Source organism: Cavia porcellus, unplaced genomic scaffold, assembly GCF_034190915.1.
Source record: "Cavia porcellus strain 051 isolate PalLab524CR breed Dunkin Hartley unplaced genomic scaffold, mCavPor4.1 scaffold_18, whole genome shotgun sequence".
In the NCBI taxonomy this organism is placed as follows: domain Eukaryota; kingdom Metazoa; phylum Chordata; class Mammalia; order Rodentia; family Caviidae; genus Cavia; species Cavia porcellus.
Window position 1 is genome coordinate 53,597,161 of NW_026947501.1, and position 27,377 is coordinate 53,624,537.

At 51.4% G+C, this 27,377-nt stretch overlaps 1 protein-coding gene across 1 annotated transcript; it reads left to right on the top strand.

Moving 5' to 3' along the window:
- Positions 1-521: 521 nt before the first annotated feature.
- Positions 522-26,449, top strand: Snrnp200 (small nuclear ribonucleoprotein U5 subunit 200). The gene is made up of 45 exons (XM_003471745.5): positions 522-712; positions 1,188-1,351; positions 2,356-2,527; positions 3,531-3,723; positions 4,269-4,324; positions 5,618-5,716; positions 6,231-6,383; positions 6,490-6,589; positions 6,739-6,875; positions 7,361-7,444; positions 7,537-7,710; positions 8,002-8,139; positions 8,352-8,507; positions 9,071-9,241; positions 10,923-11,116; positions 11,358-11,481; positions 12,506-12,655; positions 12,891-13,001; positions 13,532-13,663; positions 13,827-14,015; positions 14,274-14,471; positions 14,779-14,931; positions 15,041-15,121; positions 15,430-15,513; positions 15,871-15,977; positions 16,274-16,392; positions 16,683-16,837; positions 16,922-17,111; positions 17,290-17,463; positions 18,639-18,799; positions 19,308-19,535; positions 19,808-19,999; positions 20,082-20,260; positions 20,414-20,565; positions 21,461-21,569; positions 22,352-22,460; positions 22,898-23,087; positions 23,177-23,341; positions 23,494-23,615; positions 23,787-23,930; positions 24,011-24,187; positions 24,413-24,573; positions 24,659-24,740; positions 25,831-25,923; positions 26,019-26,449. The coding sequence occupies exons 1-45, from the start codon at positions 668-670 to the stop codon at positions 26,160-26,162; spliced, it is 6,411 nt and encodes a 2,136-aa protein (XP_003471793.1). The 5' UTR covers positions 522-667; the 3' UTR covers positions 26,163-26,449.
- Positions 26,450-27,377: the final 928 nt, after the last annotated feature.

Sequence of the window (27,377 nt, forward strand, 5' to 3'; positions counted from 1 at the left end):
GTGACTCTATCTTCCCCACCCCTAGGAATTTATCTCTGGCGCCAAAAGAATACCAATGGGCTACCTGTGTATTCCTAATCCCTCTCAGACACCACCCTAACCTAAGCTACATGTATGCCTCCACTCCACGTGTTCCAAGGAGAGATCGCCGACCCTGAGGGGAGATGCCGCGCCCCAGGGGATAGGGGGTGTCTCTCCCCGCATTCTCAAAATAAAGGTCATTTATATTTCATACTTCTTATCTTTTCAGCCGCCACCGGTCCCCCACAGTTCTATCAGTTTCCTCCTCCAGAAATGGTGCTAACCCTCCTAGAGTTTGGGGAAAAAGCGGCAGAAAAAGGTTTTTTCGTTCTAACATAAAGTCTCGGTGCTTACGTCTTAAGTATACCAGTAAGCCATCGGAACCAGAGGGCTGGAGGGTGTGAGTCCGAGGACAGTTCCTGAGAGCACAGTCAAGCCCCGCCCACTCAACCCAGAAGGCCACAGGGGAGCGGGGGCCCGCTCACCGGAAATACGCGCTTTCCTCGCGCGACCCGGAAGCGGAAGGATCTATCTTTTTTTCCTCTAGTTCAGCGCGTTCCTACTGCGTTGTTCCTCCCTGACGGGATCGGTTCGCAGCGGCAGTTAGTAGTGTGCGGTGCTGTGAGGGTCCGGAGCAGCCGCAGCCATGGCGGATGTCACTGCCCGTAGCCTGCAGTATGAGTACAAGGCGGTGCGTGTGCTCTTGGGGGAGGATTCCGGATGGCGGGCAATGGGGGATGGGGAGGCTGTGCAAGGGGTTTTCAGTGTGAAGGCCTGCGACTGGGTCGCGGAAGCAAGGGGGCATCGGAAGAAAGTGCGATTACGTGACGTCCGAATAACTCCACTGAAGTTTGGCACAGGTGGAACAGACTTAAGGCTTTCTTTTGGTGCCAAACCTGCCTCCTTCCACTTGTTACACTTTTCCCAACTAGGGTTATTGTGGGCACTAATAGGAGCAAGAATTATTCAATTCTTCGGCGGCCCCTGGGACTTAGCCCTATGTTCATGCATGGCGTTAAATGATGCTACATCTTTGCAAGAAAAACCTTTTATTCTGATTAGTGATGGTTGTCACTTAGTTGTAAGGATTCTTCCATCTGGTGTCAGTGCGATGTAGGGATTTGCTCTACTCGTGGTGAAGCTGTGATAACGTATGATCTTTACAGAACTCGAATCTTGTGCTTCAAGCTGACCGCTCTCTCATCGACCGTACTCGCCGGGATGAACCCACAGGAGAGGTGCTGTCGCTGGTCGGGAAGTTGGAAGGGACTCGAATGGGCGATAAGGCCCAGCGGACCAAACCGCAGATGCAGGAGGAAAGAAGAGCCAAGTAGGTGTAGGGGGATACTGTGTTCTCTTCCATCCCAGAATTCCTCTTCTCTTTAGCATTTTTGCTGAAATACGTGGCGGCACATAAAACATTGGTTGCCTTAAAAGAGCATACTAAAGTTCAAAATATTTTAGAATTTAGTAGAACATGAGAATTTAAAAAGTCTTTGATTTTAACAAGAGCGTCTAAAAACTTAATGGTACTTTTTCTAACATGTGGCTCTGATTCATAGTCAGATCTTAATTTTCTTCCAGATGTTTACAGGACTTTGCTGTTCCCTTCCCTCTTCATTATTAGCTTCCCAGAATTACTGTTTATTCTTGTCCACTTCCTGTTTATTTATTATTACAAGCTAACTCAAGCAGCCACAGTATGAAAGTTTTTTTGTTATTTTACTTTATTTTTTACTTCTTGAGAGAAATATTTCAAAAGTTACATAATTGTTGAACTTCACTACCCCATTATCTTTTGAGATTGAGTCTTCTTCCATCTCCTGCAGTGAAGTCACAAAAATTCCAAGGCACAGATTAAGTAGTTATATTTGAAAGGAGTTTATGCAACATCCATCCTCCACTTTGTAAAATATAACTTCTTTTCTAATTTTGCTGTAATTTGTTAGGAGTCAGGAGAGTTTGGAGTGGAGGTTTAGTTTCTCTGGCTAGAAGAAGGTAGTGCATCTGAGAGGTGAAAAACTAATTAAAATCCTATTGTATAAATTTGTTATACAAAGTATAAAGGATTGTCTTTTAAAATTAAATAGGTGCATGTCACAGTTTAATATCTGGTACATTTGGTGAGAGATTTATTTTCTTCCTGTCAGTGTCCCATAACAACATGACCCTGTCAATGATTAAGCCTAAGTGGGGATCTTAAGGGAGTAGAGCTTTCAGTTCCCAACTATTAGCTGTGTGCAGGGAAGCTGAGAAGGAAAGGGAGTGGGTGTGGCCAGTGTTCCTTCAGCCAGGACAGATTCCTCCTTCAGCAGTGTACCCTGTGTCTGTCAGGCGAAGGAAGCGAGATGAGGACCGGCATGACATCAACAAGATGAAGGGTTACACTCTGCTGTCAGAGGGCATTGACGAGATGGTTGGCATCATCTACAAGCCCAAAACCAAGGAGACCCGGGAGACCTATGAGGTGCTGCTCAGCTTCATCCAGGCTGCTCTGGGGGATCAGGTGAGGCCGTCTGTTTGGGGTGGGGTAAGACGAGGACATTAAAAGAACCAAAATGCATTGTGTAATGTGTACCAGTTCCCCACAACAAATGTAATCATCATGTATTGCAAATATGTACTAATAAAAACCAAAGTTAAAAAAAAAAACCAACTTGGAGACACCAGAAGGACCTCATCTCTGGATTTTCCTGTGTATTAACTTCTGGTACTGATTTGCAAAAGTGGCCATTACTTACAGAACTGTTAGTTTATGTGGAAGTTCACATGGACTCTGTGATTGGGTGCTATGAATGTGCATTTTCCTTTTTACAGAAGAAAGATGTGAACCCGTAGAATAAGTAATTACTCCCAAGTCAGAGGTTGTATTTGGCAGGATATGAATCCAGGTAGTTTGTCTCCAGAATCTTTGCTTTAAACCTGTATATGTAGAAGATTACGTCGGGCCTCATGAGCCTTGGATTCTGTGGTGAAGTGGGTGCTAGAGGAAGTGTGCACGTAAAATAACAAAACTATAGCCTGATGGAGGGAGGTGGCTAAGGGCCCCTTCTACCTGGAAACATGAAGCAAACTGTTGCAGAGGCTGTGTCCTATCTCAAAAGCCACCTAATCTTTTTGTTTTTGTGCTAGGGATTCAGTCCAGGTTCTTAGGCATACCAAGCACAGAGTCTACCATTGAGCTATATCCCCAGTCCTCCTAATTTTTTTCCCCAGCCCTGGGCCAGTTTTGGTTTTTGTAATGTATTCTATCCTTGCCCACATAGGTATGTAACTTCACACAGCTGTATTGTGTGTGTACCATCATACTATTTGACCTCTTTTCTCATCTTAAAAATGGGTTTTCTTTCAATTATGTGACTGGGCGGCATTCTTTATCAGCATTAATGGAAGCAGTCAGAGCCTGGGATGCTGCCTTTTGAACGGGGTGGCCCTTTATGCGCTGCCTTCACCTAGAGCTGCTCAGTGATTTTCTGGCTGTGGTTCTGAAATGTGTATTTTGTCACCAGCCACGTGATATCCTTTGTGGGGCAGCTGATGAAGTTCTGGCTGTCCTGAAGAATGAGAAGCTGCGAGACAAGGAAAGGCGAAAAGAGATTGACCTGCTTCTGGGTCAGACAGATGATACCAGATACCACGTGCTAGTAAACTTGGGCAAAAAGATCACTGACTACGGTGGAGACAAGGAAATCCAGAATATGGGTAAGTGAGTGCTCTGTGTCCTGACCATATTAACTGGTTTTTTTTTTTTTTGTTTGGTCTTTTTCCTTTGTATCGGTACTGGGGATCGAACTCATGACTGCCTGCTTGCAAGGCAGGCGCTTATGCCGCTGAGCTAAATCCCCAGCCCCCTATTAACTGGTTTTTGTTTTAGTCACTAAGTCTCATTCATTTAAAGATGTGAGTGTCAGTGAGTTCCCATCACCTGTTTTGTGTTTTGTTTAGAGCTGTGACTGGTGGATACCTAATGTCCATCACTGATTTCTTGCTGAGACTCTTTTGTGTAGCATGGGAGAAAATCTGGGCAGTGCCTGGGGTCAAGTCAGCAGAGTAGGGCTGGGCCCAGGGTTGGCAGCTTGGAGAATGCCATGGAGTGGCAACACAAGTGGCTTTGTTACACTGATCATTTAAACCCTTCCGTGTCCATGGACCCTGACCTGAGGGGAAGCAGGTGGGATGCATGGGGAAGCAGTCGGCTCAGTACCTCTCCTGTTGCTAACCATTCACTGCCTTCTCCAACTTCTCAGATGACAACATCGATGAGACCTACGGGGTGAATGTGCAGTTTGAATCTGATGAGGAGGTGAGCAGTAAGCAGATGGAGCCTGTCTGTCTCCGCTTTAAGAACTGTTAAAGGTGACAGGGCTCCTTCAGATGTAGAGAAGTTCCCTTGCTTTTAAACTGCATAAATTTTATGGTGTTTCATGAGTGTCAAACTTAGAAATTTAGCGTTATTTTGCTAAAGAAAATTACTAATTATCTTTAGGTTTTCTAAAGCAAATTTAAACTAATATCAATTAAAAAGATGTAGATCAGAAGAAAGTAAAGTAGATCAAAAGGAAGCAAGTAGATCAAAAGAAAGAGTACAGTATATAGCTTGCCCTAAAATGAACCTCAGTGTGTATGACAGCGTTTTAAACTTATTGCAGTAATTTCCTACTTCTCACTGTGTGTTGCCCTTGGTTTCTGAGGAAAGCACGTTTGCTGAGGGGCATGGGCTGAGGCTCTGCATGGTTGATGCAGTGACAATTGCAGCAATCACTGAGGCTGCACCCACCAACGTTTATCATGATTTCTAGATCGTAAATAGGCGTGAGCGGGGCACTTAAAAACACTTTAAAGGGGCCAATTTGCTGCCAGAGATTTATAACAGGACAGGAAGTTGGGTCTCACTAAACTGAGAGCTAAAACTTCTGAATTTTGTATCTTGGGCAGGTCATTTAGTCTCCCACTCCCTTGTGTAGGATGTGAACTCAGGACCTTACACTTGCCAGGCAGGCACTGTGCTGCTGAGCTATATCCCTAGCCCAGGTGATTTAGTCGTGGTTTCTTTTTCCATAAAACGAGATGAATTGAGAGAGAGGATTACTCAGCTCCCCCATACAATATAGTTAATTGGACTTCATAGTTTTAAAAGCAACAAACCAATAGGAAAGTTGCGCATAGCGGTTCATTTGACAAGTGAACCTGGCAGCGTTCTGCGTGCACCCTGCAATGTGAGTGCGTACAGCGGTGAGCAAGCCGAGTGCAGCCTCTGCGTTTCTACAGCACCACCTGCTTTTCCACACCTGCTTTCACACAGTGTACAGCTGTCGCCTGTCAGCTACAGGGCTGTGTGCAGGTACAGTGTGTTTAGAGAGAGGCCGATGCAGGTGATGGCCAGTGTGCTGGCCAAGGTGAGAAGCAAAGGCAAGAGCGGGTGCATCTGAGAACCTGTGCAGATGGCCCCTTCATTAATGTAGGGGTTCTAGCAAGCAGGTGGCTTCACCCCAAATCTGTTGCTGTAACCTGAGCCCATTCGGATGACTTAGAGGAGGAGTTCTGTGGTGACACCGATGAGTTCCACATCATGGTAAGGTTGGGGCTGTTTCCACAGGAAGGTGATGAAGATGTGTACGGGGAGGTTCGAGAGGAGGCATCTGACGATGACATGGAAGGGGATGAGGCTGTCGTGCGCTGCACTCTGTCTGCTAATGTAAGTGCAAGTCTCCTGTTGCCACAAGCCTGTGCTGTTTCTGGTTGTAGTACTTCTTGCTTATGTCTCTGTTCTCTTAGTGATCACTTCCTGAGCCATATTTTGATAGCTTCTTAAGTTGCAGTGCTAGAAATCAAGCCCAGGCTCTTGTCATGCTAAGCAAGTGCTCTGCCACTGAGCTACATCCTAGCCCTTTAACTATACCTCTGAGATAGTTCTCACGAACTCAGCCGGAGTGGCTTTGAATTTGGTTTGAAGTCCTGCCACAAGTCCCCTGAGTAGCTGGAATTACCGATGTGCACCACTGAGCCCAGCCATCCTAAGGGTCCTGATTTGCTCAGTGTCAGAAGCGAAATGGGTTCGCTTCTGAACCCAGCGTAGCGGACTTCTTTCTCTTTGGAAACGAGTGGGGAAAGCCCGCTGCAGAATGGCGGGTGGTGGTGTTGCAGGCAGCTGCGGAAGCTGTTGAGGGGAAGCTGAGAGCCCGGTGAGCTGAGTGCTCCTCTGCTTTCAGCTTGTGGCCTCTGGGGAGCTGATGAGTTCCAAGAAGAAGGATCTGCACCCTCGGGACATCGATGCGTTCTGGCTGCAGCGGCAGCTCAGTCGTTTCTATGATGATGCCATCGTCTCACAGAAGAAGGCAGACGAGGTGCTGGAGATTTTGAAGGTATGGCCAAGATGGCATTGCTGTTCACGGCACTGTAGCAGATGGGACCGTGTCTGAAACAGCAGATGTCTGTATCCTTAATGGTGGTGTTATCTTCTCTCTCCAGACGGCCAGCGATGACCGGGAGTGTGAGAACCAGCTGGTCTTGCTCTTGGGTTTTAACACATTTGATTTCATTAAAGTGCTGCGGCAGCACCGGATGATGAGTGAGTAGAGGGTGAATGTGGGTGTGCACACGTGCAAGTGGCAAGGGTTTTGTCCGGCCCGTGTTATTTTTCCTCCTATCCAAGACTGAGGATGGTTCTGTCTCATCCCCTCTTGTTCACCTTCCCTTTCTTCTCCTTGTCCCTGGCAGTTTTATACTGCACCTTGCTGGCCAGTGCTCAGAGTGAACCTGAAAAGGAAAGGATCATGGGAAAAATGGAGGCTGATCCAGAGCTGTCCAAATTCCTCTACCAGCTCCATGAAACTGAGAAGGAGGATCTGATCCGAGTAAGGAGGGCCGGGGTGGTTTTGCACCTTGTCCCTCAGCAAGTGTTTTGCTTGTTTGCTTCGAAGAAGGGACCTTGGCTAGAAGCCTGCAGCACAGAAGCAGAATTTCTGCTGAAAGCGAACGTTGAAGTAGTGAAGCATTTGTCTGGAGTCTTCAGGGAATGTTAGCGGGTAGATTGGAATCAGCGCATCACATTAGGGGGTCCAGGGTCCTGATAGATTTTCACAGGAAAAGTGTGGTGTTTAGAGTTAGGCAGCTGTTGATGCCGACTTCCTGACAGCCCTGCTCGGTGCGCTTTGCTCTCTCACGGCTTCCTTTGCTCTTTCCGATGGTCCTTGTGGCAGGTGTTGGCCTGTAAAGTACTGTCTTTGTGTTGACAACTCAGTAGTCAGCATCTGTGTGCCCAGGGCAGCTAAGCAAGAACTGAAAGAACAGAAAGCCAAGACAGTGGTGGAGTGTTGTGCTTTGTATCTTTTCCCTGCAGGAGGAAAGGTCCCGGAGAGAGCGAGTTCGTCAGTCCCGCATGGACACGGATCTGGAGACCATGGATCTGGACCAGGGTGGAGAGGTGGGTACCAGGTCATTACACAGGCTGCAAGAGGACAGCTCTTTGCCCGGCGGGCTCACTTCCTGCATATGGCTGTTTTTTCACTTTCCCAGGCCCTGGCTCCACGGCAGGTTCTGGACTTGGAGGACCTGGTTTTTACCCAGGGCAGTCACTTCATGGCCAACAAACGCTGTCAGCTTCCCGATGGCTCCTTCCGTCGCCAGCGTAAGGGCTATGAAGAGGTTCATGTGCCTGCCCTGAAGCCCAAGCCCTTTGGCTCGGAAGAAGTGAGTGAATTATTCTCAGCTCTCTGCTCAGGTCACCTCCTTTCCTGTGTGATTTTGACCATTGACCAAAGCATAGTTTTGTCTTGTGGATAGTATATTCCAGAAACAAAACTGCTTCAGGGTTTTCCTGTTCTGGTTTTGTGTCTTCATGACAACATTGCTCTCTAAACTGGTCTTTAGTGGAGAGCTGTGCAGGAGATTGCCAAGAAGCAAAATCCTACAATTTCACAAAAAAGCCAGTGTGATCAAGGATGTTGTGAGCATGATGTATTTGATGTTTCTTCTTTCCAGCAATTGCTTCCAGTAGAGAAGCTGCCGAAGTACGCGCAGGCTGGATTTGAGGGCTTCAAAACACTGAACCGAATTCAGAGTAAACTCTACCATGCCGCGCTGGAGACGGATGAGAACCTGCTGCTGTGCGCGCCTACCGTATGTGCTGCCCTGCCTGCCTTTTCTTGTTGTTCTTTGGTGGAATATGGTCTAGTCTTCCGTTCACAAGGTGGTTCTTCGTCTGTACCCGTAACTCCATGGTTCTTTATTCTTTGGTGGGAGACATGAGAAGTACTCAGGACATGCATCATCCTTCAGGGCAGTGACTATGACCGGTTGAGCAGGTTGTCTGTCTCTGACTTCCCTCTCAGGGTGCAGGGAAGACCAACGTGGCCCTGATGTGCATGCTCCGTGAGATAGGGAAGCACATCAACATGGATGGCACCATCAATGTTGATGACTTCAAGATCATCTACATCGCGCCCATGCGCTCCTTGGTGCAGGAGATGGTGGGCAGCTTTGGAAAGGTAAGGCTGAGGACTTCGCTGTGCAAGCAGCTGGCTGCCACTCGAAGCACTGGGAGCGGGCCTGGGCATTGTTCCTGCTCCTCTGAGTGTCTCCTGGGCCATGTTTTCGCATTCCAAGCTGGACCTGGACTCTGGTAGTGGTACCAGAGTTTGAGAAGCAGGAATGGCTTGTACCTTCCTGCACAAGGCCTCAGGTCCTCTGTTTGGCAGTGATTGTCTGCATTTTGTCTGTGGACCACCCCATGGGCATAGTTGATGGGGACCCTGGAAGTGGTAGCCCAAGTTTGTTATCTGCGTTTCTATTTTCTTGATCTTACGGACTACGTCCTTCTTAGACGCGATTTGTTTTCCTGAGCAGAACAGGAATTTCTTTCTGGAGTGTGTGTTTGTCTGTTGGATGTGCCTGATGCTTGCCTGCTCCCGGTGCCCACAGGAAGGCCACTGTGTTTCCTCTTGCTCCCCCTGCAGTGGAGCTCAGGGTGTGATGCATGCCAGGCTGGAACCGTGCCCTGAGCTGCACTGTGCCCTCGGGTGCTCTTGCCTCACGAGCTCCTCCTCCCCAGCGCCTGGCCACATACGGCATCACCGTTGCAGAGCTGACTGGGGACCACCAGCTGTGCAAGGAGGAGATCAGCGCCACGCAAATCATTGTGTGCACCCCTGAGAAGTGGGACATCATCACCCGTAAGGGTGGAGAGCGCACCTACACCCAGCTGGTGCGGCTCGTTATCCTGGTAAATGGGGAGCACTGGGGTGTGCGTGGTGATGGGGTGGCTGGGTTCACAGCACGAGTTTCTTCATGACTACTGCAGGCAACTCTGCTATTCCATTAATTAAGATTCCAGAGAAAAACTTCCCAGTCAGCTCGTGGTGTTTGCCATACTTCACACATCTTCATTCACATCTGAGATGGTGTGAAGTGTATGTAAACACCAAGGAAAAGTGCTTTCTCAGAACACTGAGGGGCTTTACAAATCAGGGATCAAGCGGGGTGAAATAAAATAGGTGATCACTTCTCAGAAGCAGTAGTTAGGACTCAGGACAGTGGAGGATACTGTGTTCCCCCAAGGACACAGGAGGACTTTCTAGTCTGGGTTTCCTTTTTTTTTCTAATTTGCTGATCAATTCATTTATTCAGCAACACTGAGCACCTGTATTGTCAGCCATTGTTCTGGTCACAGGCCCACAGAGGCAAGACCAAGTCCTACTCTATCATTCCTTCTGAGGGTTCCATTTCATTCTCCCTCCTAATCTATTTTATTTCAAGGAGAAAAAAGGGAAAATAAACCTAAAAATTTCAAAACACATCACTTAGGGGGCAACGATGGTATGTACACTGCACACTGTCATCCCCAAATCAGAGCACAAGACATCCACATTCAGTTGTCTGAACAGTACTGGCACAATTGTTTGGGCTTTTATTGGGTCTGTAGTCCAGGCTAGCATTACACTTGGATTTGGAATCCTGCTGCCTCAGCCACCAGTGCTGGGATCACAGGCTTGTACTGTAACATCAGATGTCATCTCTCTGGGGTGTCTGGGAGCGTGAGACCACGCTGGTGTTTAGAGTCCAGAGCACAAGGTGGCATCTGTGGCTACTGCTTTTGTTTTACCGGAACACAGCTGTGCCTGTTTATTTATTGTTTGCAGTTGCTTTTGTGCTAAATATTTGTAAATAATAAAAAGGTTTATAAATATATGTAAGGTATCAGTAAATAATAACAGGGCCCATATGTCAAAACATGATTTTTAGCCTAAAATGCTATCTGACTCTTTAAAAAAAATTTAGCGGGGCCGGGGATTTAGCTTAGCCTGCTTGGCAAACCTGAGGTCATGAGTTCAATCCCCAGCACCAAAATAAAAAAGAAAAACTTTGCAAACCTGTTTTCAAGCCTTCCTACTCAAAATCTTAATGAGCAGCAACCTAGAATAGGAGCTTGTTAGGATTCACTCCACACCTCTGGCCACGTGCATGGTACCAAGCCCCCCAGGGCCTCTTGTCCCAAGCTGAAGACTGAGAGGCACTGCTGTAATCTGTGAACTGCCAGCAGACTTTCCTATCTAAAGTGTTCTAAGCCCCCAAGCATGGTGGCACTCGCCTGTAATCTCAGCACTGGCTGAGAAGGCTGAAGCAGGAGGAGTGCCATGGGTTTGAGGCCAGCCTGAACTGTGTAGCTAGACCCTGTTGTAAAAGTATAAATACTTAAATTGTTATAAGCAAATTAACTCAGAACTCACAGTGTGCTGTTTCCATGCAATGCTGTCTTCATCCTGAGTCTCTTTGACTTGAGATTCCTTCCTTTTTTTCTTTATTAGGCATCTTAGGTTACAGATATATAACTGGACGAGTCCCAGGAAAGCAGGCTGTGTATGCTCAGGTCCTGGAGGTAATTTGCTGTCCTCTCATTTTCTTAGGATGAGATCCATCTTCTCCATGATGACAGAGGTCCTGTCCTAGAAGCTTTGGTGGCCAGGGCCATTCGAAACATTGAGATGACCCAAGAGGACGTCCGACTGATTGGCCTCAGTGCCACCCTCCCCAATTATGAAGATGTGGCCACCTTTTTGCGTGTCGACCCAGCTAAGGGCCTCTTCTACTTCGACAACAGGTACAAGTAAAGACTGGGATACCCAGTGGCGCAGGAAAAAGACTGCCGGAAATAAAGCTGTAGCCATCAGCGTACCCACCCATTTCCAAAGAGTACTGCTGTGCTGTTTTAGAAAAACCTTTGCGTTTCAGTGTATGAATCCAAAAGGAGGAATAGTGCTCCCAGTGTTCCCAGTGGGAGACTCTTTGTTCCTGCACTGTTCCTTGCCAGAAGCCTCATATGTTGAATTGTTAACTTTTAGCTTCCGCCCGGTGCCTCTGGAGCAGACATATGTGGGCATCACAGAGAAAAAAGCTATAAAGCGATTCCAGATCATGAATGAAATCGTCTATGAGAAAATCATGGAACATGCTGGAAAAAATCAGGTGTGTTCATGGTCTGCTCAATTTTCAACTTTCTGGTAATATGGCACAACTGACAGAAGATAGAGTGCAAACACCAGAATTAGGAATGAGATAAATGGGTGACTTGATACCCCTCAGTCTAGGAGGTTGGGGATGCAGTCGGTGGTAGAACATATGCGTTGTGTGTGAGGCCCTGCAAAAAAACCCAGAGAGTACTCAAGAAATATTATAAACAACTTCACACTCCTAAATGGCCCAACTTAGAAGAAATGGACTGACTCCTTGACCACAGCTGAGTACTAACATGGCCTCAATAAAATGGATAATAATAGTCATCCTGCAACCACGAAGGATGATGCGTAGGTGGTTTTTAAAAATCCTGGAAAAGAAACCCCTGGGCCTGAAAATTCATTTCATCTACACTATCAAGGATCTTTAGAGAAAAGATGCAAAGTATCTAACACCTAATACACAAAACGGTAAAAATAGGGATTAAAATTAAAAACTAGTGAAAGGTGTTCTACTAGGAAGCTGGCATGATAAGGGAACTAAGCATAAGGGAAGGGCCAAGGTGTGCATTTATTTGTGTCTGATAAAGAGCCTGTAAATTTATATGAAGAGAAGTCTCGGTACACATACTGGGAGGACTTTTATTTCTTGCCGTGAGATACTGATGATCTCAGACTTCCTTTCTGTGTTCTGATGAGTAGTATATTACGCCAGCTGTTAGCTTGCAGTTTATCTGCATGTGGCCTGGCCTCTTGTGAGGACCCTGAACCCAGCGTTCACAGTAAATTAAACTCACTTTCTGCTGGAAGGTCCTGGGGTCCCAGCTATGAGACTGTCTTGTGCTTGGTGGGCACCTTCCTCTGGGTCTTACAGGTCCTGGTTAGGTCTCTCTCTGCCAGACCAGCACGCATTCTTCTCATTGCTCCTTTGTCTGTGACCTTCACTTCTGGTTATAATGGTACAGTCTGCGCTGCCTCCTGCTGATGCCTGTGGCCTTGAGAGAGGCTGTCCGTGGTCAGCTGTGTGTTCTCCTTAGGTGCTGGTGTTTGTCCACTCCAGGAAGGAGACTGGGAAGACGGCCCGGGCCATCCGGGACATGTGCCTGGAGAAGGACAGCCTAGGTCTGTTTCTCAGAGAAGGCTCAGCCTCCACGGAGGTTCTGCGGACAGAAGCGGATCAGTGCAAGGTGAGGGGACATGGCCTATTCTCTTGTTCCTGCCTTGCAGCTACTTCTGTGTTACCAGTCCGGCCATGAACAGCTCATAGGGGACCGCGCCAGGCTGCTGCTGTTTGCCATGTGTTACAGTGGTTGTCTTGGGTGTGGCCAGGGTGAGGAGTGAGGAGCCTCATGGGAGGTTCCCTTCCTGTCTGAGATCCCATAGGAAACCTCATTCTGCGCCCTGGTCTTTCTCTATTCACAGAACTTGGAGCTGAAGGACCTGCTTCCCTACGGCTTTGCTATTCATCATGCAGGCATGACCAGAGTGGACCGGACGCTGGTGGAGGATCTCTTTGCTGATAAACACATTCAGGTGAGGGCAGGCAGAGCCTGAGGGAGCAGGTGCCGCAGGCTTCAGAAGACCTGAGGGTTCAGCAGCGATGCCATAGGTGTGCTTCTGACACCGCTGGCCCCGTCAGAGGGCGGGTACAGTAAGCACAACTCCGCGCTGTTCTCTCGGGTTCTGCACATTGCAGGAGGGAGGATGGTGAGGTCAGGAAGGCGCTGAGGGTGAGAAAGCAGGCACTTCAGTGAGTCCTTGAGGTCAGGACTCATTCATTCCTGCTTCACGATAGCAGGGATTCTCTTGGAACTTCACGTAGATTATTTGTATAGGTCTGTACTTCAAATAATTGGTTGTCTCTGGAACATTGGAATGTTAATTCTTGAGCAAATAAGGAACTTGGAAAACCTTTCCTCACCTTCTGGTGTCACATGGACCAATCCTGGGGTATCTCTTTTGCCACCGCCTGTTCCACTAGAAGCTCTGGGGTGGAAGAAGCCCAGTGTTCGCCCTCTGGTGGCAGTGTCTGTTTTCCTCAGTACCTTGCTTTGCTTCCATAGGTTTTAGTTTCCACAGCAACTCTGGCCTGGGGCGTGAACCTTCCCGCCCATACAGTCATCATCAAAGGCACCCAGGTGTACAGTCCGGAGAAGGGGCGCTGGACAGAACTGGGAGCGCTGGATATCCTGCAGGTGCTAAGCTTTCGAGTTTGTCCCTGCGTGTCGGTGGCCTGGGCCAGCAGGGCACGGAGGCTGGCCAGGCCCCAGGGCAGGGCTGAGGCTGCACTGGGAAGGCCCAGAGTCAAAGGTGGGAGCGCCCCTGCCGCAGCCATTCTCGTTGCCATCCCTGATGCAGATGCTGGGCCGTGCCGGCCGCCCGCAGTACGACACCAAGGGCGAGGGCATACTCATCACGTCCCACGGGGAGCTGCAGTATTACCTGTCCCTCCTCAACCAGCAGCTGCCAATTGAGAGCCAGATGGTGTCGAAGCTGCCTGACATGCTCAATGCAGAGATCGTGCTGGGCAATGTCCAGAACGCAAAGGTAGGGAAGGGCAGGCGCATAGTGCCTTCCCATGGTGCCATGAGGGGCCCGTAGGTCAGCTAGGGCCCTCCATGCTCCACTCGTTCATCTCCCAGATCTTTGGAGCCATTGTTCTATTAGTGAAATATGAAGAACACTCAGAAGGTGATGTGATACAAACCCTTGCAGTTGGGAGTTAGTTTCTAGCTCTTTCTGAGGGAGCTTTGCACTGGACATCAGTACTTCCCCTTGCCAGGAACCATAAGGTGTGTCTTGTAGGATGCAGTGAACTGGCTGGGCTATGCCTACCTGTATATCCGGATGCTCCGGTCCCCAACCCTCTATGGCATCTCTCACGATGATCTCAAGGGAGATCCCTTGCTGGACCAGCGCCGACTAGATCTGGTTCACACCGCTGCCTTGATGTTGGACAAGAACAATCTGGTCAAGTACGATAAGAAGACAGGCAACTTCCAGGTGGGTGGCGTGAGGGCTCTGGAGCTGTTCTCAGCAAAGCTGGTAGGCCCAGTGAAACATTTCAGATTGCCCTGCACCTGTGAGCTTCTGAACCGCTAAATGGCCTTTCTGTCTTTGTGGTGTGGGTAGGGGTGGGTCTCACAGGTGTTCTGTGTGTGTGTGGACAGCAGATCTTCATAGGTCAGTTCATTGCATTGTCCTTTACGTGCTGAGTCGCATGTTACTGTTACTGTTAGGACAGTAACCCGTGCAGGTTAGAGGTTGGAACTCCTCAGGGCCAGCACTGATTACATGGAATCTTCTCTAGGTGACAGAACTGGGCCGTATCGCCAGCCACTACTACATCACCAATGACACGGTGCAGACCTACAACCAGCTGCTGAAGCCCACCCTCAGTGAGATCGAGCTCTTCCGAGTTTTCTCGTTGTCCTCAGAGTTCAAGAACATCACCGTGAGGGAGGTGCGCCTGCATGGCTTGCCAGAACGGGAGTTGGTATCCCTGGCCAGACTGCTAGATGGCTTCTTTCCATGGCCACTTGGCTCTTCCTGACCTGTCCCCTTTGTGGCAGGAGGAGAAGCTTGAGCTGCAGAAGTTGCTGGAGAGGGTGCCCATCCCGGTGAAGGAGAGCATTGAGGAACCCAGCGCCAAGGTGAGCCCCTTTCCTCTGCGCTCTAGAGTGTTCGTAGTCACCTGGAAGGAGCGCCTGGGCTCTGGGCTCTTCACATGTCATTCCTGAGCTTCCTCCATGGCAGGGCAGTTTGCTTGGGATTGCAAGCAGAGCCTTGCAACATGGTTGGGATGCTGTACCACCCCTGGCCACACCCCACTCCTGGCTCCTCTCCTCCTTCTCATGTGTCCTGTTACATGCTGTAATGGGTGTAAAGAAGAGCTGTGGGTGATCTTCGTGGCATAGGTGTCTGTGGGCCTTCTTTGGGCTGACCATGCTTCTTATTCCAGATCAACGTGCTTCTCCAAGCCTTCATCTCCCAGCTGAAATTAGAGGGCTTTGCGCTCATGGCCGACATGGTGTATGTGACACAGGTGAGGGTTCGGCCTTGTCGGGTGTGCTGTGTGTGTCTTGGAGAAAGGAGCCCTGGTCCTAGCAGGGCAGGGACTTCGGTGCCCGTGTGCTCAGCTGCTGTGCCATGTCATTCCTGAGCCTGTGTGAAAGGCAGGCCTCAGGGACACTGGGAGGTCGCTGGACCAAGAAGCAATGTCCCACTGTGCCTGCAGGGCTCACGGATCCAGAGATGGCAGAGGGTTCTGTTTTTAGCTCTCTGGTTCCACCTGCAAGCATGGGGGACAGGACTGACTGTGGAAGGGACTTGCCTTAGGGTTGCGCTGATTAAATCAAGCATAGACAGCCTGGGGCTCACAGCAGACCCCGTCTTTTCTCAGTCGGCTGGCCGGTTGATGCGTGCAATCTTTGAAATTGTCCTAAACCGAGGTTGGGCACAGCTCACAGACAAAACCCTGAACCTCTGCAAGATGATTGACAAGCGCATGTAAGCATGGGCCCAGTCAGCTGGCCTTGTCTGGGGTCCCCATGTAAGGGTGTGGTGGGAAAGCCTCCCGATGCATCTGAAGTGTGATGTGAAGCTGAGTGAGAGCTGCGAAGCCACTGGTGGCACTGGGAGTTGGGGGCCGGCCTCTATGGACGCTCTGGCCTCACTGCCAGCCTTGCTTCCAACACGTCCTCTTGTAACCTTATCTTGTGTGATCATGGCTGACCTGTCAGAAGCCATGATAAAGGCAGTGTGTTACAGTGGCACAAAGGACCAACAGCAGTGTCTTCTGACAGGTGGCAGTCCATGTGTCCCCTGCGCCAGTTCCGCAAACTCCCTGAGGAGGTAGTGAAGAAGATTGAGAAGAAGAACTTCCCCTTCGAGCGTCTGTATGACCTAAACCATAATGAGATAGGTGTGTGCAAAGCCCTGGTCTGGCCCAATGGCCCAAGGGTCTGCCTCAGCCACCGGGCTCTCCGGGTCCTAGGCCTGGTGCGCCAGTAGCCTGTGTCACCTCACATGTCTCCCCCTAAAGCACAGGCTCACCTGGGCCTCAGAACCTGAGTCCCCAGGGCTCCACTGCAGGACTGCAGGAAGGAGCTGCCTGTGGGGTGGGTTCTGCTCCTTTCCTATGGTGGCCCAGATCCCAATGGCAGCTGTGCTGGCTGTATGGGTGCAGCCCCACGCCCTCTGGTGTCCTCCTAGGGGAGCTCATCCGAATGCCGAAGATGGGGAAGACCATCCACAAGTATGTCCACCTGTTCCCCAAGCTGGAGCTGTCCGTGCACCTGCAGCCCATCACGCGCTCCACCCTGAAGGTGGAGCTGACCATCACACCGGACTTCCAGTGGGACGAGAAGGTCAGGCTGTTCTGGGCAGCGGGTTCCAGTGGGAGTGTTGGTGCCATGCGGGCTCACGCTGTGCTCCCTGTGCTTGGCTGGCAGGTACATGGCTCCTCAGAGGCCTTCTGGATCCTGGTGGAGGATGTGGACAGTGAGGTGATCTTGCACCACGAGTACTTTCTGCTCAAGGCCAAGTATGCCCAGGACGAGCACCTCATTACGTTCTTTGTGCCCGTCTTTGAGCCGCTGCCCCCTCAGTACTTCATCCGAGTGGTGTCTGACCGCTGGCTCTGTGAGTGTCTCCTCTCAGGGTCCCCTGGGGCAGGCTGATGGGGACAGGGGAGGCACCGTCCGTGTGTGGCTTTGTGGAGGGAGCTGTAGTGCTTCGGGTGCTGCCTGCCTGGTTTCCAGCGAGCATGCAGTGGCACTCAGACGCAGGCGTGCTTCCTACTCTGTTTCTTTCCTGACAGCTTGTGAGACACAGCTGCCCGTCTCCTTCCGCCACCTGATCCTCCCGGAGAAGTACCCGCCTCCTACCGAGCTGCTGGACCTGCAGCCCTTGCCCGTGTCTGCACTGAGGAACAGCGCCTTCGAGAGCCTTTACCAGGATAAATTTCCCTTCTTCAATCCTATCCAGACACAAGGTGGGCCTTCAATTCCCTCTGGAGCCTCTATCAGCAGGCAGGGGTGCTCTGGGACTCACTTGGTGGGCCTGGAGCTCCTCAGCCTGGCCCCTGGCCCAGGGCAATTTGCTCTTGGAAATTGCTGCCTCCTGCAAGGAGCTTTGGCTGCCCTGCAGCTCTCCCTGAGGTGGCCTCTCACCAGAAGAGCAAGATCCTCTGTCATGTGTGGTCCTTTCTCAGGCTTCAGGTGCCTGTCCTGTGTTCCTGTGCACCAGGGGCTCACTGGCATGTGTGCCATCAGTGGCAGCCTCTCCCACTGTCACTGTAAATCGTGGCTGTTGGTAGAGCAGGAACTGTACCCTGAGTACAGCTCCGACACTGTCCTTCTTGTTCCTCCTGCCAGTCTTTTGAGGGGTTGCTGTTGACCTAGACATGGTGGCGCAGATCTGTCATTCCAGCACTCTGGAGGCTGAGACACAATAATTACTGCAAGTTTGAGACCAGTCTGGGTTACAAAATGAGCTCAAAACCAGCCTGAACTGCATAGTGAGACCTTGTCTCTAAAAGACCAAAAAAAAAAAAAAAAAAAGGAAAAAATTGAAGGTTGCTGTTGGGATGTTACAATCATTGTAGGCAGTGCCTGCCCTCTTTTGCAGTACTGGGGACCAATCTAGAATCTGCACTGACTTACATCTGCACATTTATTTATTCATTCATTTGGAGACAAGAGTCTTGCTAAGTTGCCCAGACTGGGTTTAAACTTGTGATCCTCCTGCCTCAGCTTCCCATAGTGCTGGGATTAGAGGCATATGCCACCATGCCCAGCTAGTGTCCCACTTTATACTTGGGGAAAATTGGGCATACAGAGGTGCCCAATTGAAACAGCTGATTAGCGGCAAAACTTGGATTTTCACGGTCTCGGTGCTGGGGTTTGGGCTCTTGCTGTTTTGGTTAAACTGTTTGGGAAACACAGCCAGATGCTGCAGCAGTGGGGAAAGGCGTCTTGTTCTGCAGCCCAGTGCCTGCTCGTGGCAAGTGTGGTTGCCCCACCAACCGCCAGGGGCCCTGTGAGGTGGGCTCCGAAGCTGTGTTCCTGGCTTCAGGCACCTGACTGTGTCCCCTGCTGCCCTCCCTGCCGAGTGCTGCCATCTCCTGGTCGGTCTCCCTGGCCTCATGCTGCTCCCCTTGGTCTCCAGTGTTCAACACGGTGTATAACAGTGATGACAACGTGTTCGTGGGTGCCCCCACGGGCAGTGGGAAGACCATCTGCGCGGAGTTCGCCATCCTGCGGATGCTGCTGCAGAACTCAGAGGGGCGCTGTGTCTACATCACTCCCATGGAGGCCCTGGCAGAGCAGGTGTGGGATGTGTCACGGTCCGGGGCTCCCGAGGCTGTTTCCCTGGGGATTCCAGATGAGGGGTTTTCGTTGTTACCGGTTTGAGACAGGCCTCACTGTGTAGTCCTGGCTGGCCTGAAGCAGTGGTGGTCCTCCTGCCTCAGCCTCCAGCTGCATTACTACACCCCACCAGGCTGTTTTCTAAACCCTCGCATTTTCACAGTCCTTGATAAAGAGAAACTTGCCCATTACTAGAAGGCTGGTGTGGAATTAAATGTGACACAAGCTGGACTTGGCGAGGGGCAAGTCCTCCGCTGGACTTGGTGATCTCCGCTCCTGGGGAGGCTGAGGTGGAAAGATAGTTTGAGCCCAGATGTTCGGCACCAGTTTGTGCAGTACGGAAACCCTGTCTCCAGAGAACAAAAGTGTAGGCCCTGCAGGGCAGCAGGGCTATCTGCCCTGGGTTTCTCTGTGACAAGGGAACGACGCCTGGCGTGGCTGCCGTCCTTAGGCCCTGCCTTCCCACCAGGTGTACATGGACTGGTACGAGAAGTTCCAGGACCGGCTCAACAAGAAGGTGGTGCTCCTGACAGGCGAGACCAGCACGGACCTGAAGCTCCTAGGCAAGGGCAACATCATCATCAGCACGCCCGAGAAGTGGGACATCCTGTCCCGGCGTTGGAAGCAGCGCAAGAACGTACAGAACATCAACCTCTTTGTGGTGGACGAGGTGCACCTCATCGGTGGCGAGAATGGGGTAGGTGGGACTACGTGAGACCTCGGGCTGGCACTGGGCCAGAGACTGGGCTTCTCTGTTGAGGGTGCTGCCTGCTGCCCTATTCCACAGGGTGGCAGGGGCTTTTAGTAGAAGGCTTGTAAGCCAGCACTGTCCCAGGGAGGTTGAGCACGTTGGGTGCTGGCACCCTAATGGAAGAATTGGCACCTTTCAAGGCCACCGGGCAGTTGACACTGAAGAGGGGGGCTGGAGGCGGGGTCTCGTGACTTAAGTGACACCCTCCCCCTCCCCAGCCCGTCTTAGAGGTGATCTGCTCCCGGATGCGCTACATCTCCTCCCAGATCGAGCGACCCATCCGCATTGTGGCCCTCAGCTCCTCACTGTCCAACGCCAAGGATGTGGCCCACTGGCTGGGTTGTAGTGCCACCTCCACCTTCAACTTCCACCCCAACGTGCGCCCCGTGCCCTTGGAGCTGCACATCCAGGTGTGGTCCGCGCTCCCTGTGCTGTGCGACCTGAGGTGCAGTGACCCAGGTCAGCAGCCTTGGCGTCTCCCTTGGTCTCCAGGGTTTCAACATCAGCCACACACAGACGCGCCTGCTGTCCATGGCCAAGCCTGTGTACCATGCCATCACTAAGCACTCGCCCAAGAAGCCCGTCATCGTTTTCGTCCCATCCCGCAAGCAGACCCGCCTGACCGCCATTGACATCCTCACCACCTGTGCAGCCGACATCCAACGGCAGAGGTGGGGCCTGGTTCTGGGTGGGCGGGGTGGGATCAGGTCAGGAGGCCATGAAGGGCATCCCACTGATGAGCCAGGCGAGCCACGTGGGGCTCAGAATGTGGGGTCCCTGCAGGGGCACAGAACCCTGCACTGAGCTCGCACCCATGCTGCCAGGTTCCTGCACTGCACAGAGAAGGATCTGATCCCGTACCTGGAGAAGCTGAGTGACAGCACGCTCAAGGAGACACTGCTGAATGGTGTGGGCTACCTGCACGAGGGCCTCAGCCCCATGGAGCGGCGCCTGGTGGAGCAGCTCTTCAGCTCTGGTAAGGGCCTTGGTGCTGGAGCAGAGTCCAAGGCCTTCAGACGGGGCGCCCTCTCCCTGCAGAGTATCAGTCTTCTTCCCTGCTGTTTAGCGCCAATTCATTACCTTACTTGACCCCCCAAGACTTGTGATGTAGGTCTACAAACCTTAGCTCAGCTGGTAGGTGAGTGAACAGGCAGGCATTCGGGCCAATGCTGTTTCAGAACCTGATTTTCTTAAACAGGTATGCTAGCACATTCCTGTAATCCTGGCCATTGCGGGGCTGAGGCAGGAGGATCATCTTGAGTTTGAGGCCACCCTGGGCTACACAGTGCAAGGCCAGCCTGACTAGATAGTAAGACTTTGTCTTAAAAAAAAAAAACAACAAAGCCTAGGGGTGTTTGGCCACTGCCCAGGTTGTGTGGACACCAGACTCGTAGGGTAGGTAGCTTGTTGGTACTTAGTTCAGAGGAAAGGTCTGAGCTCCCTCAGGCTGGCCCATGGCTCTCTGTCCCTTGGTGACCCATGGTATTTCCTGCAGCGTGGTAACCGCTCTGACACTGTTTGTGGGAGCCTGAGTGTGGATGCTCCCCGAAACCTGCCTGCACCCACTGCTGGATTTGAGGCTGCCTGGCACAGGGTGTGGTCATGGCAGGCTCAGTTTTGCTGCCATGTGGAGGCTGCTGGCGATGCTGGGTGACTTTCGTTCTCCCTTTCAGTGCCAATTTGCAGGTTTTGAATTCCACCACAGGAGAGGCCCTGAACCAGGCGCCCATAGTATGTAGTGGCCTCCACTGTTCTCAGTCCCGGCAGTCCTGTTCCCAGCATGCCTTGCTGAGCTGTGAAAGGGTCCCTCTGGCCCCCCACGGAGGCCATGACCTGCCTCGCTCAGTGTGCCTCTCCTTTCTGCTGCCCAGGGGCCATCCAGGTGGTGGTGGCTTCTCGAAGTCTCTGTTGGGGCATGAACGTGGCTGCCCACCTGGTGATCATCATGGACACACAGTACTACAACGGCAAGATCCACGCGTGAGTGTCAAAAGCGCAGTGGCAGCACAGCCCTCCCTCCATCTGCAAGTCAGCAGGGGCAGTACATGCAGCTAGGGCGCCGCGTGGCCAGGTCTGGGCTTTGCAGTCAGCATCTCTCCCAGCTGAGCGGGGCGCACGGGTAGGAGGTGAGACCCAGAAGGGACGGCAGTGACTGAGTTGTGAACCTGTCTGTTTCACAGGTTGGGAAAAGCGAGTTGGTCACTGCGTGGTGACAGATGTCCAGTCCTTCTCAGGAAAAGCCTCAGTAATTTAACTCCTGATGCTTCCCTGCGATGCAGAGGCTTTAGTCATGAATTTGGGTTCATTTCTAATGTCCAGGCCTGCTTCTTGGTTTTCCTTTAAGTTAGGCGACAACCTGGCACACACAGCTCCTTTGGCCACGCTTGGTCTGCACATTCGCCCTTTTCTTTTGGGTCTTTTTCCTTTTTATCGGTACCAGGGATCGAACTCACGACTGCCTGCTTGCAACGCAGGCGCTTTATGCCGCTGAGCTAAATCCCCAGCCCACACATTCACCCCTTTAATGGGAGTTACCTCGCTCTCAGCTCAGGTGGATCAGTAGTTTTGGTTCCAGAGCCTTGGAATAAACCCGAGACCCTTTCCCATGAAAACTAACCTGATGTGTCGGTCTCGAGTGGCAGGGGTTGGTAGCTGTTTTGCTGTAACCTGATGGTGTGTGTCATTTCTATACCTCTTCTCCCTTGGGCGCGTGAGGCCATCCTGCGTCCTGAGTATGCCATCTCTTCCTCCTCCTCCTCCAGCTACGTGGACTACCCCATCTACGACGTGCTGCAGATGGTGGGCCACGCCAACCGCCCCCTGCAGGACGACGAGGGCCGCTGCGTCATCATGTGTCAAGGCTCCAAGAAGGTCAGTCTCGGGGCTGTGACACTGATGTCCTGAGCCTCCATGGGTTCCTGTCTTTTTTGATAGATGCCTTTAAAACCTTTCAGTCTTTTTCAACTTCTGCTACTTTGATTTTGATTTGCCTTTTTGCAATATTTTGTGCTTGATTTTTTTTTTTAAGGGCATAAAAAAAAAGACAATAACTCTTGCAAAAACAAGACAGTAGGAGATCCGCAGTAGTTACTGTATTGCATGTTGTTATTCTCTAAATAGATGCTTGAGACTAAGGGCTTTAGGCCTGCAAAGCCAACCAAGCAGCACAAGCATGAAGTCCTTCACTTCAGTCACTGTCATCTCAGCCTGGGTTCTTTCAGATCGGCCAAGTGCTAGACGGGAGAGTGCTGCTGCTTCCTCTGTCCTTAATTCTTTATTTCTATCTTCTCCCAACCCCCAATCCACAGGATTTCTTCAAAAAGTTTTTGTATGAGCCATTGCCAGTAGAATCTCACCTGGACCACTGCATGCATGACCACTTCAATGCCGAGATTGTCACCAAGACCATCGAGAACAAACAGGACGCTGTGGACTACCTCACCTGGACCTTCCTGTACCGCCGGATGACACAGAATCCTAATTACTACAACCTGCAGGGTTGGTGGGCTCGGGAGCCCGGGCCCTGTGGTTCTCGGCGTTCCTGCTGGCTGTCTGCCTGAGCAACCTGCTGCTTCTCATCCCCACAGGTATTTCCCATCGCCACTTGTCTGACCACTTGTCAGAGCTGGTGGAGCAGACGCTGAGTGACCTGGAGCAGTCCAAGTGCATCAGCATCGAGGACGAGATGGACGTGGCACCTCTGAACCTGGGCATGATCGCTGCCTACTATTACATCAACTACACCACCATTGGTGAGCACGGGCCCACAGCTGCTGATCTCCCTGCCTGCTGGGGCAGAAGCTGCTCTCTGGTGGGGGTCGGGTTCTCAAGAGCCCCCATGTGTCCTAGGGATGGTACTGCAGGAGCGCTGCACTGCCGAAGTGCTCATTGTCTTCCCCTGCAGAGCTCTTCAGCATGTCGCTGAACGCCAAGACCAAGGTGCGTGGGCTTATCGAGATCATCTCCAACGCGGCGGAGTATGAGAACATTCCCATCCGGCACCACGAGGACAACCTCTTGCGCCAGGTGAGGCTGTCCCCTTGATGGGGCCCTGGCCTCCATGTCAGCACCCCCACAGCTCCTCCCCCTGCATCCTTGTCTCTCCCCACCTCCCTGTCCCTGGGGAGCCTGGCTGTGCGGGGCTGCCACGGTCTTGGACAGGGTTCCTTCGCATCACCAGCTTCTCCTCCCACTCAGTTGGCTCAGAAGGTCCCCCACAAGCTGAACAACCCGAAGTTCAATGACCCACATGTGAAGACCAACCTGCTACTGCAGGCTCACCTGTCCCGCATGCAACTGAGCGCCGAGCTGCAGTCGGACACGGAGGAGATTCTCAGCAAGGTAGGCAGGGCTCAGGCCGGGGGGCAGAGGCAGCCGGGGAGGACTCGTCTGAGCCGCCTGCTCTCCTCTGCACCTCGCAGGCAATCCGGCTCATTCAGGCCTGCGTGGATGTGCTCTCTAGCAACGGCTGGCTCAGCCCTGCCCTGGCAGCCATGGAGCTGGCCCAGATGGTCACCCAGGCCATGTGGTCCAAGGACTCCTACCTAAAGCAGCTGCCACACTTCACCTCAGAGCATATCAAGCGCTGCACAGACAAGGTGAGCTGGGTGGACTCCATGCTGGGTGGGGATGCCTGGGAGCTGAGGCTGCTAGACACCAACAAGGGCCTGGGAGAGATGCCGACAGGCGGCTGGATGTGAACAGTGTGCTCCTTGGAGCTGCCTTTTGTGAGGTGACCTGGTAGTGGTGGAAGAGGTATTAGCAGCTTTTCAGAGCCGGGCCACTTGCCAGCTTTCTGTCCTGACTCTGTCTGCCCACTGCAGGGAGTGGAGAGCGTCTTTGACATTATGGAGATGGAGGACGAGGAACGGAACGCACTGCTTCAGCTCACGGACAGCCAGATTGCAGATGTGGCCCGCTTCTGCAACCGCTACCCCAACATCGAGCTGTCCTACGAAGTGGTGGATAAGGACAGCATCCGCAGGTGAGCCGGGCGCCGGCAGGGGCAGTGCGAGGCTGTGCCGAGCGCAGCGGCCACTTCCCTCACGGCTGTCCTGCTTTCCCCACAGCGGGGGCCCGGTCGTGGTGCTGGTGCAGCTCGAGCGAGAGGAGGAGGTCACAGGCCCCGTCATTGCGCCGCTCTTCCCTCAGGTACAGCCTGGAGCCTGGCTTTCCCAGGCTCCTTGGGGCCACCCCCTGGCTAGGTCCCTGGTACCTGGTGCATTTCCTGTGGCGGGAGGGAATTTGAGTCATAATTAATCGTGAGGCTGTGAATTCTTTTTTTTTTTCTGCTTATTATTAGATAATTTGTTGTTGGTCTGAGCGACTGTTATAGCACATATGTCTTGAAATAGGTCCAGGGCTCCGGCTTTTCTAGTTGGTGTGTTTGCGCAGTCTCCTTGGTCAGGTACACTGTACCGAGCTTTGGGCTGGGGAATGTTTATCACCAGCAGGGAAATCTGAGCTGACTCATTGCAGGCTGGCAGCAGATACTGTGATGCTATAAACTGGGTTCTGTGGGTCTGAAGAGCGTGCGCTAGGCCAGCACACATGGGCATTGTGGCAGTGGAGTGGCCAGCAGAGGAGGCCTCTTACAGACAGGGTTTCAGCAGCCTCGTTGGGCCTGCTTGGGCCCTGCTGCTGGCTCTGGCTGTTACAGTTTACTCAGCTGGCCTGTGTGCCTTCTGGGCCCCAAAGGTTAGCTCTCTAGGGTGACAGGGACTGAATGATAGGGACCTTGGGACAAGGAATGAGCCACAAACAAGTTAAGGTTAAATCTAGGGCGCCTGGGATTTAGCTCAGTGGCTTAAGTGCTTATCTGGTGAGTGCAAGGTCGTGAGTTCGATCCCCGGTACCAAAAAAAAAAAAAAAAGATTAAATCTATTGAAATACTTTTGACAACTTCAGAATCTTAATATCAAGTTGTGTTTCCGGGAGGAACATGGGAGAAGCTTCCTGACCTCTGCTGTCCTATATGACCATGCTCACAGTCGCCTATGGCGTCGGGCTTTGTATGTTTTTTTTTTTTTTGTCTTTTTGAGACAAGGTCTCTGTATGCATTTCAGCTGGCCTTGAGCTCACTTTGTAGCCCAGGCTGGCCTCGAACTCACAATGATCCTCCTGCTTCAGCCTCCTGAGTGCTGGGATTACAGGCGTGAGCCACCATGCCCGGCTTTTTAATTTTTTGTTTTTTTTTGTCTTTTTGAGAGTATGCTGATATTTTTATCTTTGGCCACTGCAGAAACGTGAAGAGGGCTGGTGGGTGGTGATTGGAGACGCCAAGTCCAACAGCCTTATCTCCATCAAGCGGCTGACCCTGCAGCAGAAGGCCAAGGTGAGCATCACGGCCCTGTAGCTGTCCCTGGCGGGGCCGGGTGATGGTGCAGTCCCAGGCTCCGAACTGCCCTGACTCTTGCCTGCTCCCTCCAGGTCAAGCTGGACTTCGTGGCGCCAGCCACCGGTGCCCACAATTACACCCTGTACTTCATGAGTGACGCGTACATGGGCTGTGACCAGGAGTACAAATTCAGCGTGGACGTGAAGGAAGCCGAGACAGACAGTGATTCAGATTGAGTCCCAGCCTGGTCAGAAGTGGGTTGGTCTGGAATTGGGAATGAGTGCAGCTGAGGGACGCTGGTTACGGGAGACGTGTCTGTTGGCCCAGGACCCAGCTTCCTCCGCTCTGTCTTGGTGGTGCACGGCCTGGGTCCAGCACCCGTGGGCGACCAGCAGACATAACTCTGTATTGCATCCCTAGGCAGGTTCTTTGTAGCTCCTTGTACCAGTCATGCTCGTGATACCTTGGAGGACCCCTTTGTCCTCTCAGTGATTCCAAATTAAATGTTCTTTCTCCAGCCTAAGGCACTGTCATGAACCTCGCTTGTTGAGTACTTGTGGAGACATAGCTGTTGGTGGGGCTTCCGTCTGGTGGAGGGAACATGACAGATCGTCTCTCCTGGGGGACTTTGTGCTTCAGCCACCTTGTTACCTACTTCACCTCCCCTTGGTTGTGTGGACTCAAGTTAGGTGTTCTCAGTGAAGAGTGCTAGCTGAACCTGACCCAGGCTTGGTACACTCATTTGTAACCCCAGACTCCAGGTCGGCATGGGATTCCTGCCTCCCGTTCTTTATGAATGTACTTGCACAAAACCAAAAGGTTAGGCTGGTAGTCTTCATGTGATTTAATTTCAGGACCCCTTCACACTATAAAAACTTAAGACTTCAAGGAATTTTATTATCTACATTATATAGATACTGCGTTAAATTAATCAACTTCATGTTAACATTTTTTATGAAAAATAACTTCCAAAACGAAAGAATCAGGGAGAAGAGTAACCTGTTAACAATTTTGCAGTCATGTTTTTGAGTCTAGTAATGGCGTTTATATATTATTTTTTCTTAGTGTATGTTTGCAGTACATAAGGATCCCATTCTTTGTGAGGAGTCTTTAACCAGTCTTTTCAGGTAGTAGTCATGGCTGTTCTTGGATACTGCACCAAGCAGTTGCTTAAAGACAGCGGTGGACCTAAACCTTGGCTCATGTGCCTTGTATGGTTACAGTCAACCCACTGGCTTCACACTGAATCTCTTGCCTAAGTGATTTGTGACATTTGGAAAATGCTGGTTCACTGGGTTACATGATCTTCCAAGCGGCAGAGCATCTCATCATCTAGATCACACTGGCAAGCAACCACTAGCAAAGCTCAGGGTGACACAGAAATTCTAATTCTGGCTTTTAGCTTTATCATTGGCAGTGAACACCTATCAGTGAAAGGTTCATTCTGTTCG

Bases quoted from the DNA above. Each gene is read 5' to 3' on its own strand.
- Snrnp200 (XM_003471745.5), top strand. From the start codon at position 668: ATGGCGGATGTCACTGCCCGTAGCCTGCAGTATGAGTACAAGGCG. The intron at 12,656-12,890 runs GTGAGGGGACAT...CTCTATTCACAG, and splicing joins CAGAAGCGGATCAGTGCAAG to AACTTGGAGCTGAAGGACCT. The intron at 21,570-22,351 runs GTGAGTGTCAAA...CTCCTCCTCCAG, and splicing joins TACAACGGCAAGATCCACGC to CTACGTGGACTACCCCATCT.